The sequence below is a fragment of the Agelaius phoeniceus genome, chromosome 3 (assembly GCF_051311805.1).
Source record: "Agelaius phoeniceus isolate bAgePho1 chromosome 3, bAgePho1.hap1, whole genome shotgun sequence".
In the NCBI taxonomy this organism is placed as follows: domain Eukaryota; kingdom Metazoa; phylum Chordata; class Aves; order Passeriformes; family Icteridae; genus Agelaius; species Agelaius phoeniceus.
In genome coordinates, this window is record NC_135267.1 from 79,395,712 (window position 1) to 79,408,842 (window position 13,131).

General features: G+C 37.0%; 1 protein-coding gene across 1 annotated transcript in view; it reads left to right on the plus strand.

Annotated features, from left to right (window-relative positions):
• PRKN (parkin RBR E3 ubiquitin protein ligase) overlaps nucleotides 1-13,131 on the plus strand; it is a 674,035-nt gene that overhangs the window by 557,642 nt on the left and 103,262 nt on the right. The window contains exon 9 of the mRNA XM_077175671.1: nucleotides 7,051-7,200. Coding sequence (XP_077031786.1) covers nucleotides 7,051-7,200 — 150 coding nt within the window. The remainder of the gene's footprint in view (nucleotides 1-7,050; nucleotides 7,201-13,131) is intronic.

Sequence of the window (13,131 nt, forward strand, 5' to 3'; positions counted from 1 at the left end):
GTCTGGAAGGATTTTATATACGATGCGTGGGTGTGACAAGGTTGATTTTTTTTTTAATTGCAATACTTGCCAGAAGAATTTTTTTTCAAATGCATGCTACTGAATATTCATGTAAAGTCAGTCTTAAAGTAATTGATACATATTTACCCATTCAGGCAAAAGTAATGCCATATGACAATTCTAATTAATCAGCTGAGTTTAGTACAGGAAAGTGTCAACTATGATCAACAAAGTGCTTCTGAAGTATTTCTGGGTTAAGATTTTTTGATAACTACACTTGCAAGAAATATAAGCTGCATCTCAGTAATTCTAATCAGTTAAAGAACAAAATAAATTTTTAGTGGATGATTTCTCCCATTCATAATTACTAAGCCAAAGATGGTTTGTTAGCATTCCAAACCCTTTATCTTTACAAGTGTAGTTCTTACATCTCTGCTGCTTCCCACACAGTCCCCTGGCTTCAGCTACTATTCCATGTAAGTGATACCTACACACATCTCTCAGTTTCTGCCATTTTTCCATCTAATATCTCTTTTCTCTCCATCTCATTTGGCTCACCTTTTGAATTTGTCACTACCACAGTCTCATCACTTGCTCTCTAAGACTGAGCTACTGCATTTAACTCTTGATCCTCTTTACACCACCTTTTTTTTAATAGCTGGAACTTCACAGCAAACTTTATAATCTTGTACCTTCATATGTCTAGTGATATGCCTCTCTTTTCTTCCTATGCTATACCTGCCTGGACTGTCTCCTAACCACCTTCTTCCCTAACTCAGAGGTAATCATGGGATTCATGAAAATTCCTCAGTTTTGTCTCTTCTGGATCATAGTAACTTTAGCCTTTAAGTTCTTGTCATAAGGTGAATATCTCTACATTCTTACACTTTTTGAACTTACTGTATAGTAGGCAAGTGAAAGTCATTTATTTTTGGTGCAACAGCTGAAATAAAGAATGAAGAGAAAGAAAATAGAAGGTAATTAGTCAAAACGAATTTAAAGGATTTTTTTTCTGTCAAAACAAAAAAAGTGTCATTTTATATAGAATTTAAATTTCTCTTCCACCCAGCTTTTATTTAAATCAGAGGGAAGAGTTGAACCCCAGCGTTCAGGATCTCAGGTACATGTGGAAGTTAGGAGTTCTTCCATCCCTTGGATAGCTTTAATCTGCTTTCATGGGAAATATTCATGTGCTCACTATTGTGACCTGAGAATTGGGAGCCAGTATCTACTGCATTGAAATGCAGTTCCACAGTTTGCAATGGCATCAGCTGAACAGATTTCCTTGCATCAGTTACAGCCTTAATGACTGTTCCTTTAACAGGAAGAGGAGTGTGCATTTGAGCTCCACAAGGGTCACAAGAAACTGAAGGTTTATCTCTGGCATCCAGTCTATTCACACTGATCCCCCAAATACCTGCTGGAAGATCACAAACTTCCAGTAGTTTGTAAATGCAGTGCTAACCTGTGCTTGTTCCCCTTTCTTCATTGTATCATATTGTGCTTGCTTTCATATCATTCCACTAGCTGCAATCTTCCTTCTTTTCTCCCCATCTCTACTCCAGTTTAATTTTGTATGTGAATTGTGGTGCACTGATTCAGTTAGAGGTTTCTTACCTAAATATTTTCTTCAAACAACTGTTTGTACCCAATTTTCCATGACTCTCCAGTCAGGCAAATTCCAGCCCTCTAGAGGTGGTTGTATTTCTTGTCTCCTTGGGTGCTCCTGTGGTAACAAGGAGCTGATCCTCTGAACTTGCTCTTTCAATTTGATCAGGGGCCAGCAGAGAAGCCCAAAAACTCAGGAAAAATAAATTAGGGGTGCTCCATGGAGAGCCATGTCAATCCATCACTTTTTAATCTGTATTTTAGATGACACATTTGTAAGTATTTTTACTAGTCCAAGAAGTACTACTGGTTTCGTACTGTAAGCTGCCTAATTACATTATGGAACTAATTCTTGGAGTTTTTGTACGTGCATAATACATATAAATAAAGTGCTTCGTCTACACTATGGACTAATAGCCTCCACAATCTAATTTTGAAACACACAGATGGTTATTTGATTTATAGGAGCAGTAAAAACAATCTGACTCCAGAAAGTAGATTTGCTTTCCTCTGAGACTCTTACATGCAGTTAAAGAAACAAGTAATTGAATTACGTTTCAGAGATTTGGGCTTTACATCTACTGTTATACTTTTGTCCAAAGTTGTCTGCAAGGCTGCTACTGAGGAAATGCTTTTAGATGAGGGGGGGGAGAAGGAAACTAAAGAAAGCAATAGCCAAAGTGTAAAAGCAAAATTAAAACAGCTCAGGGCATTCGTGGTGTAGCAGGGGGATTGGAATAAATGACCTTTAAGATTCCTTCCAACCCAACCATTCTATGATTCTATAATATTAAATCATAATTTGTAAATTAATTGACACAGCCAGGAATCACTGTGTTCATGAAATGTGTTTTGCAGGAGTTTTGTGCATTCAGGTGCACTTCTGTTTTGTTTTGGTATCTGAATCTCAGTGTAACTGAGAAGACTCCAATCTATAATTAACCTGTTGTTCCTGTGTCAACCCAAAGATTTCATTTATATTACCCTTGATTTACAACATCAAATTATTGAATTTCCACTGCTTGAAAACCCAGTATCATTCTAAGACTCAAGGGAAACCATCCCAACCTGGAAAGTAGAGAGCAAGGAATAAATGGTTACAGTTGTCCAGCCTCCATGTCTATGTCATACTGTGATTTATAATCTAAGGGCCCTGACAAATGTTTACTAACAAAGGTTGCATAAAGAACTTCATTCTATGGTCAAAATACCATAAGTAGAACTTATAAGTAGAACTTTTTCCACTCCAAATTTTATTCCTTGAAAAGCATGGATATGGGCTGACTTGGACAATTCACAATTTGAGGGGAAGGTTCACAAAGGGATGTAGTCTTAAGAGGACAAACAGAATGCTTTACAACTACCTTATTCTACATAAGGTAGTTGTAAATATAGAATGCTATACAACTACCTGTAACTGTCTTAGCACCCATTTTCTAGAGTAAATTCTATTTATGAAGCTTTGGGGTTTTTTTCCAAATATGCATTGAAATATATAGTTCTGTGGGAATCCAGCAACTATTTACCAACCTGTATTTCTGAGGACCTTATTACAGTAGCACATAAATGCCTGACATGCTTTGTCTGGAAGCTGCTTTCTAGCAGCAGTAGATGGCTGGTGATTTCTGTGTAATTTTATGCCACTCATTACCATAGCATTTGACTTCCTCATGACTATTAATGGATTTTGCCTCTTAACACTACATCGAAATCAGCAAGTATCCTTCTTCCTCTTTACAAATGGGCAGCTGATGAGAAGCATAGATTAAATGAACATACATGAAAGCCACAGGATGGCTGTGCTGCTGCCAGGAATGAAATCAGGTGCCACGAATGCCAGTTCCATCAAATTTCCCATCTATTATACTTTGTGGGAGGTTTTTCCTAAAAATAATTGGAGATACTTTCCTCCATGTAGCATGCAGAACAACTTTACACATGATGAGTGCATCTCTAAATAGGAGGCACACTGATAAAAATTGAGTAATAGATTCTGTGAAATACTTTCAATGGACAGAAGAGCTAGATTAATCTTTCAATGACAGCTCTTTACATGTTAGATATCTAGCCTGAGTTAGTTTTCTCAGCTTCAACCATAGCACTTCCCTAGGGTGATTGATCTTACCTATCTTAGACATCATATCTAAGTCAGGATAAATGCCCTCCTTGAGATCTTATTTCTGCTCATTCACTTGGAGCCTTGTTTAGGCTAGATGTTTAATTTTAGATGAGCTAAAATTCTGTGAGGTGGTTCACAGTCTAAGCTATTTAGATACCTAATCCTTGGTTTTAAAAATAGCTTTGGGCAGGTGAGTTAGGATCAGAATTATTGGAACTAAATCAGCTATTGTAAGAGTCACCTAATTTCAGGTGCCATTATCTAGGAAGTTGTCTGATCTCTCATTATTTTTAAAAAAACAGGGCACGTGAGGTCTCAGTTCTTATGCAGATGTACGAATCTAAGGAGTAAAGATGAATTTCATCCCATCTCTCCTGTTAGTTATAAAAGAAGTCTTCACAACCTGTGCAACTATAGGCACCATCACTATGGAAAGTCAAACTAAATTAAATGAATTCTACATTAGGTCTCCAGTTAAGAGGTGAAGTAAACCAGTGGGTGTTGTGTGCTGTAATATCCTTAAGTATCTCTTCCAGATATATGATCAAAACACATCATGGGCTCCAAAGACATTTAAGGGCTCCTGAAAACTGACTTGAATAATGGATTATATTGGTTGGTTACATGAGTCCAGTATGATATGTATGGCTGTGGTGTATAGGAAAAAATGTCTTTAATAGATATGCAAATAGTTAATTAATAATTCATTATAATAGTTCTGGTCCTGTACAAGTTTTTTATAAATGCACCCTTTATGTAATGTGAATCATTTTGTTTCATGTCACTGAATAAAGAATATAAATCCACATATGTTGTGTAGATTTTGCTATGGCAACAAACATGTATATGTTCTGCTACTTTGTGTTTCAGTTGGTTGCTGGGTTTTAATTGAGCAGGACACAAGGAAAAAGAAATTGGAAAATGACATAAATGTATCTGGACTTTGAAGGTAGAAAACAGGCTGGTAACTAGATATCAAGATATGCAAATTAATTTAGCAGCATCTTTTCTGGATCATTTTTTTGGCTGTTATAGTATGAAAATCACTGGAGAGGGTGCCATACTGATTTGGAATGAGTCCTGTGCTGAACCAGTATAAAATGTTACATTTGTTGGACAGAAAACGATGTTGCTGTCCACCTTGCCAGTAGGTAAACTGGACATTTACATTCTGTATCTTTCCCTAACAAGATAAATTAAAAAAAGAAAGAAAAGAAAAGAAAATGTGAGGAATCTCTTCATGCCCTTTTAGGCTAAGTTAATGGCTGGAAAGTATATTCTTTTTTTTCCAGCTCAGAATTTTTAATGTAAATGCTGACAGAACCTCAGCTACAGTGTCACTGGTGTTTGCCTTCTTAATGAGAAGCTGTTAACAATCCCACATGCAGCACAAAGTTCCCTCTTAATAGGGTAAGGCAATCACCATCCTCACCTTCAGGTCCAGTCTGTGCCCTGAAGAAAAAATTAGGCTGCTAGAGAGTTTTGGAGCTATGGTTACCTATATTCCTATAAAGGCCAGCCAAATGACTCAGAGCACTCAACACATATATAGTGGAAGGATCACAAACTTTTCTGAAAATTGAGAGCATCCAACATGAAATATTTATGGCATTAGTCTGGGTTCAAGCATAATAATAACACAGGAAAGCATCAGTTGACTTCTTGAGCCCCCCGCATGCAAGGAGACTGCAGACATGTCTTGCACATTTCTCAAAATACTATTATTTTCCAAATTCAAGATTCTTAAGTATTCTATAAGAATTTCTGGCTATCATTCAACACACTGAAAGATATTTTGAAGTCCTATTGTCCTTTTAGATTTTGCTTTTCTTTTCAGAGGTTATTTGGAGTTTTCATTAACAAAGTTGGATAATTTGAGTTGATTTTTTTTTTCTGTGATGCAAACTTTTGTGTCTACATATTATAGTCTTTTAAGAGCTCTAATATTATTTTAAGAAGCAGTTTAACAAGACATGTTGTGACAGCATTCACAGAGGAGTCTTCTGAAATGTACCCAAAAGATGTAGAGCCTTCTTTGTAATTTAAAATTCTTTTTTGTATTCTGTGTGTATGAGGTGTTGGTCCTAAAGCTTCCATTTTTCTCAAAAGATTTCTTTGGAGAGGGGTGTGGATTGGAGAAAGAATTTTTAGTTTGCTCTTCTCCCAAAAAAGGGAACAGGATTTTCATGAGCCATTATGGGATAAAATCTTATGAAGCACTAAATGTTGTGAGTGCTGTAACATAAAGTTCTGTTTTGTTTTTTTAGCACACCATAAAGTCTACTCACGGGGAAAATTCATACCTACTCCCTTCCTCTTTGGCCTTTTGGATTTGCCTGTTTTCTTTGGGGTTGTTAGGACCAAATGCTTTCATTTATTTTCCTCCACAGTAGAGCAGATTTATAGTTGAATCTGAAGCCTGGTTCACAGTGGTTATACAGCCACTGGTGTGGAACTGCACCAACACAGAACCCTAGAGTGGATGTGATTTACATGTGCACAGCATGATTTGTACTAGCTCAGCTTATCTCTGGCTGAAAGCAGGGTAAATTAGACATGGGAAAGTTATTGCAGTGATATCAGTCAGTTTAGAGCAGGCTTTTTTGTCAATGAGAATACACTGAGCATGTTACTTAATACTGCTGTGTGTCAGTGTCTCCATCATTAAAATTAAGGTATTTCCATGGCCTTTTAGGCTATCAGGATGGAATTAAATGAAAAGTGAAAAAAACTGAAGAAAATTTCATGGGAGACACAGGAAAAAATACACCTAGTATTGAAATGAATGCATATAAGAGAGTTATTATGCTGATCAGTTTAATGTTCAGCTTGCTTTTAAAATACAGTTGTCTAGGAAAATTTTTACAGCCCTTAAGGTCTAAAACATTACACTACTTCTAGATATAGATCCCTAAAGGGGGTTTTTTTGTGTGTTCTCTTCAATCTGTATACTGCATTTATCATTTCTCTGTTGGACTATTTTTATTATGTTTACAATAATTTTTTATAGTAATGTAAGTGCATTTGATGTTACTTACAGAAATAGTCTGCTGTTTTCTCGATTTTAATATCCCACACAGTCTTCTGGTGGTGCAAATGGCTGTGAGCCAGAAAATGATGCACATGATGCGAGTTGGAGCAGAGTGACACTGCATTTAATAACACTGCAAAGTTTTAGACTTTTGACAAATAACCTGAACTTAGTATGTGAGACATTAGGACAATTGACTGGATTACGTGGAATAGAGACAAACTCAAAGATTTGGGTGTTTTCTTTGTGTGCTGCCAGGACTTTATGACCAATGTGTTGTGTTGTGTTGCAGTACAACCGGTACCAGCGCTACGGGGCCGAGGAGTGTGTGCTGCAGATGGGAGGAGTGCTGTGTCCCACCCCCGGCTGTGGGGCAGGTCTGCTTCCCGAGCCAGGCCTGAGGAGAATCCTGTGTGAGCCAGGCAATGGAATAGGCTGTGGGGTAAGAACCTACGTTTTCCTCCTAGTGGTGTGGGAAATAACTGATACTGTACAATTAACGCTAAGACAAAGGGGAGAAATGTGGTTGGCTTTTTATCTTTTCATTGGCTCTGAATTGCCCTTCCCACCAGAGTGGGATAATGCAGCTCACCAAACAATTTAAATATAGTGCAATGGCTTAGGAATGATGACTTCATCGTGGAGAATCTGTCCATTCCATAATTCTTTGCTTTATTTGGTTTAAGAAGTTGCTGAATAGTTACAGTAAGAAATTGAACTGTGCAAATGAAAATCCAAATGCACTCTGACTTTCTTCTCCTAGAACTCAGCAGAAATGAACAGGATCTTAAGCAAACCGTTCATTATCATATAAATTTTTTTTACAGAAAAAGGAGAGATAGAATAGGCTGTTTGTGACATCATAGCGATATTTCTTGTGCATGTTAAAATACATGATGGAAAGAAATATAGAAATTTATTTGTTTACTCATGTTTGTTTTAAGCAAGGGGAATGAACAATTAATGGTGGATTTGTGGAAAGCAAAATCAAATGAAGCTTGGAAATACTTTTGCTAAGAAATCACATCATATGGGCCATCGACATTTTTGGCAGTAGAAAAAGCAAGTACTTGACAAGAATTAAGCTTTGGGGGAAATAGATGCACATAGAGATAAATCTATATATAAAAGAACCTATTAAATGTTCAGTCAGAGTGACTAACTGGTGTTTGCACTATGTGAGTCTTTCCATAGTTGGCATTGCAGCAGAATTCCACAAACACTACGAGAGAAGATAAAATATATATATTTGTAAAATACTAAGGTACTCTTTCTGCCTTTTTTCTTGTGGAAAATGCACTTTTTATTGCAGTTTTGATATTGCCCAAGCTGATACCGTGGAAGAATAATAGTTTGGTGAACTAGGAAGTCGCAGTAACTTGTCTTCTTTGAGTAGGTTAGCATCTGTCGACCTTGGTAAGACTTCCTATCTGTCCATGCAGTGGTGCATGTAAAACAGAGTGCTGCCCAAATTCACTGAGCAGACATGGGGCTATAAAATAAAGCAGAATCTGGGAAAGTAATAAGAAACATGACTGCATAAACAAAAGGGAATGCCTCTGGATTAACTATTAGGGATTGATTAAAAAAGATAAAATCACATATAATTTTTATTCAGGTCTCTGCCTGGAAGTGGTGAAAATCACACTGTACTTTGCAGCTTCATTTATCATCATTCTGAATCTGCAAATGCTGCGTAAACAAAGTTTACGTAGCGTAAAGGATTGATATATTGCCTGGTTTAGCAAACTGCTCTGTTTCCTTCTAAGGACTCTGTGCTGTGCTTGGTAGTGATCAGATCTACAGCCTTGAGTGTAACCTCACCCTTTGTTTTGAATTATGTGATGTCTTGAACATTACAGAGTACAATTCACTTAGGCTGAAATGAGAAGCAGAAGGCTGGTCTGGAAGCCAAATTTTGGTAACATTAAGGTCCTTCCTCAGAGTCCATAATGGAACAGAGTGAAAATATATGCCTTTGAATCTTTCTTTTCACCCTAAAAAATGGTAACCTCAAGGATGATTTGTCACAGACTTCCTGTGGTAAGGGTCCTAGCACTGAAGTCAAATGCTGGTAATAAAGTCAGATGAAGGTAAAGATCCACCTGCAAGGACACCAAGACAGTTAGAAAAGCTATTTATTTTTACTCTATTTTATGAAGTCATGTTCAGTGTTTTCTATTCTTAAACTGTGAGGTGGTTTCTCCCAGTCAAAACCTGACTTTTTTCAGTTTGAAGGCCTTCTACTAATTTTTATGGAATCCAGGAAGATCCATTTTAGAGCTCAGTATTGCCTCATAGGTGTGTCCATGGTTTACAAGCTCAAAGAAAGGCCCAAGATGAGAATGTCCCTATTACCCATCCAAAAAAGGACTGCAAAAGATGTCTTGCATTATTTAACCTGTACAGCTTAGATTAGAAATACATTCCTTGCTGAAGCTGGTGAGCAAAGAAATGAGGAAAGTAGTGTGAATCTGGAGATTCTTTTTGAATGTCTGCATCATTCTTTAGGCTGTACTTCGGTTATGTAGAGTCTCTTTTGGGGTGTTTGAACCTCTGTCTTTGGTTTAATTTCATACTGATTACAGCAGCAGTTGTATTCAGCATCATTGTCCATTATTCACACAAAAGCCCTTGCAGAGAAATAGATGCCTATTGAACAGAACAAATTGGTTGTTCAGGTCTGTACTGGCATGTTAGGGTAGCTAACAACTGTCAAGTAGCTGAGGATTTTGATTTGCTGATGAAATTACCCAGGGGAGAGAGGAAGGGCAGGTGGTCAAGAGAAAGTCAAGACAGTGAATGAGAAGGGGTTTCAGCAGCCATTTTAGAAAAGTAAAGGAACCAAAAAGAGAATAAGCTAGCCACCAGGGAATGAAGCAAAATAAATATTCCAATATTCAGAGAGATAACCATGTGAGGCAGTCCCAAACATATAAGGACTATGACCAGAATGGGAAGGAATAATGAGAAAAGAACAGGTGACTGAGCCAGGCTAGCATGCAGACATTTTTGATTCCTCAGTTTCTTACTTGTTACATGGAATGAGAAATAGAATCTCTTTTGCAAAGGAACTGCCATTGGTATCAAAGGTAAATGTGAATCTCCAGGAGAGTGCATATAATTTGCTAAAAGGGCCGTTGGTAAAGTTAAAAGTTGGATTTTGCTTTGTCTCAGGAAATTTGGAAACAGCAACATGCAGGGCCTAGAAACAGTCTGGTAAATGCCTACAGAGAACTGTACCAAAAAGATGAGGAAAGAGGTTTAAATATAAGCATCCCCATATGAACCCTCTGCAGTCAGGCACTGCTATCTATTCAGACTTCCAGAGAAAAAAAAATAACAAGACAAAAGGTTTATTTTGACTGAATAGAAACATGCAGATATCCTTTTAATGATTATGGATAGTCCTCACCTAAAGCCATATTGTGGTACCACTGACTGACTCTACTGATGTCTAATCTTTCATATTTTTTATTATTCACCATAAACTTATTAATTGATTTACTAAGATATTACCATTATACACTATTCTACCTTCATTACTATGCATCAGACTTATGTTACTAACTTCTATTGCTCAGCTATAAAATCCTGACATATTTAATACTAGAAAACAACAACAAAACATAGTAGATAGTACATATTGTACCAGCTGGCCTAGGTAGAGGAAAAGCTGTGGTAAACAAGACATACAAAAGCTTTATGAATAAAACATTTTTGTCTTGTTTTACATTATACTGGCATATTATTTACTACACATTAAAGAAGCTTGGAGTTAAAAACAGGTTAGAATGGATCTTTGAAAGGGACAATGCAAGTTGTTTCTTAAGAAGTGTGCCTTGGTTTCTACACATACAGCTCAGTTGCCTTGTAAAGCATTCCTTGTCAGTATCTTTCAGTGAGATAACTCACTGATGTGTAACTGTGTCCCACATTTTGCTCCACAATGGTATGTTGTGCAGCAACAATGGTAAATGTTTTGCAGCATGCAATATCAGTTCACCTACCCCTTGAAATGGAGTGAGAAGGGAGATACAGGATAGTGGAGACAGAGCCTCTGCTGGTCTTTTCCCCTTGCGTTTATTCATTCCTAGCATAAGCATGAAGAAGAATGTATTTCCACAGATTGGCTGTTGTTTGATAATCCCTGGCTAGGAGACTGGACTCTTGAAGGTCCATTGAGGCCCTGACACCACTCTAAACTATACCAAGGTCTGGGTGACTATTTTAAAGATCTTAGGAATAAGCTGTGCTAATTGATGTTTTTATTGTTCTTCTTTGAGATCCCTTAATGTGAAACTCCAATCTGCAAGTGGGGACTCAAATGGAGTGTATTAAATGTGAAATGATAGAGTAAATTTTATAGTTTTGCAAAGGGAGCACAAAATTTGGGGTTATTTAATCTCTTTTACGTAAGTTCCATAAACATAGTGCATTGAAGAACATCAGGAGATGTGTTCCCATCTAGGACAGGTGAAATTTTATAGCTGCAGACTATAAGAGGCCCCTGAAAAAAAACAATAGATATAAATACCATGTCTTCCTTATAAATAGAATTCCTAGGCTGTTGTATTACATAAAACAAAATCCCTAAGGCAATTTCACTCTACCCAGCAATTTTTTCTCATTGATTTCTTCTTGCATTCTTCTTCCATGGCTAAGGAAGCACATGTCAAAAGCAATTGCACCATATTTGTAGGATTAATAATTGTCTGCCTTTTCAGTAAGCTTAATAGAATAGAGGACACTAAAATGGTTACATGAGAAGTGCAATACATATTCCTGTTGTTTGCAAATTTGGGGGGTTTTGTGATTCATCATCGTGCACTCATGCATGTCCTAGCGGACGCGTTTCCTCTTCAGTAATGGCTTTGTAAAACCCAGCGATTCACATGTAGGCAAACCCCAAACAATTGGGGAAAGTCTTTTGTTTTGAGGAGACAAATCTGAATTATAAAAATTCCAAGCAACGAGTTCTTATCCACTTCTGATAATTCAGATGATGATTTTGTTAGTTGTGTATGTCCTTCTAAACTTCTGGAGTAGAGTTAATTTAGGCTTTTATACACCAGTTGAAGTGCTATGTGAATGCACCTATACTTCCTCTGGAATCTGAACCAGCTTGCAAATACTGTTGCATATATGTGAAAGTGCACAAGAGTTTTTGAAGTAAAAAACAGTTTCCACATCTGGAAGTTAAAAAATCTTTTATTGCGAAGTTCCGTTTTAATGCAATGCATTGTCATGCTCAACATGGATTTTCTCAAATTCCTCTCCCTCTTGAGTCTGGTTTTATCATGTTATTCCATTTATAATATCTGATCAAAATGTTTAAAAGTCTGACTAACCTCAATGACTTTCTTTTCAAACAAAGATGTAGGTATAAATGTGTGTTTCAGGACTTGTACTTTGTTTCTCTGTTGGTAGGACCAGGAGAATGTTCAATGTATATAAAGAGAAAATAGACAGCTGTTAAAATAATTTGGGATATAAAGATAGTCAAGATGAGTAGTGGTAATTCAGGACAACCTTTGAAGGTGCTTGCACTGAAAAAATCTTTTACATTTTATAATCAGATGAATAAAAGGTCATGGGTGAAAAAGGGCTGTTTGTACAATGATCTGGATTTTTCCCTTAGTTTTAAGATGGAAATGGAAGTTGAAGCAGAAGCAGAAAATAGAGGCTCCACAGTTTTGAAAAACAGAGGAATAATGCAGAAAACAAAAGGTCTTGAGGCCCCTATGTCATTTGCAAAACAGTAAAATGGAAATAGGAGATTGCTGCTATCTAGTAGCCGTCGCAAAATTGAAGGGTTACGCCTTGCTATTACATTTCAGGTATCTGTCCTTGTTCCGTATGTCATTAAATTTTTGCTTTTAAGAGAATTCACCAGAAAGGTGTGACCATGGAAAAGGCAATAGCTGAAGATATTGCTGCGATTAAGAAACCAACTCACAGCAGGAGTGTTTCATAATATTGTATAGGGAGAGTTTTCAATGGGAATGAAAATGAGACAGACATTTTCCCTTATTGCTAAATGTTGAGTTGCTAGCACTGTGCCACAAGCTCTAAGCAGTAATCATGTATTGCTTTCTTCTATTGAGTGGGCACTCTAGCCTTTAGAAAGTGGAATTCCATCTTGTTGACACATTATGGCTTCAGTAGCTGAGCAAGTTGTTCAATTGCTAAAATATGACAGGCTGACCAGAATTCTTTTCAGATTTGGGGGGGGGGGGGTTGTACTGTTTTACATTGGTTTAAATTAACTGTAAATGCATGGCACTTTTTAAGATGTAGAATGTTAATGTTTTAATAAAGTGCTTCCCCCAGAATTGCACTGTGCAATTAACCAGCTATGTATTGCTGCCAA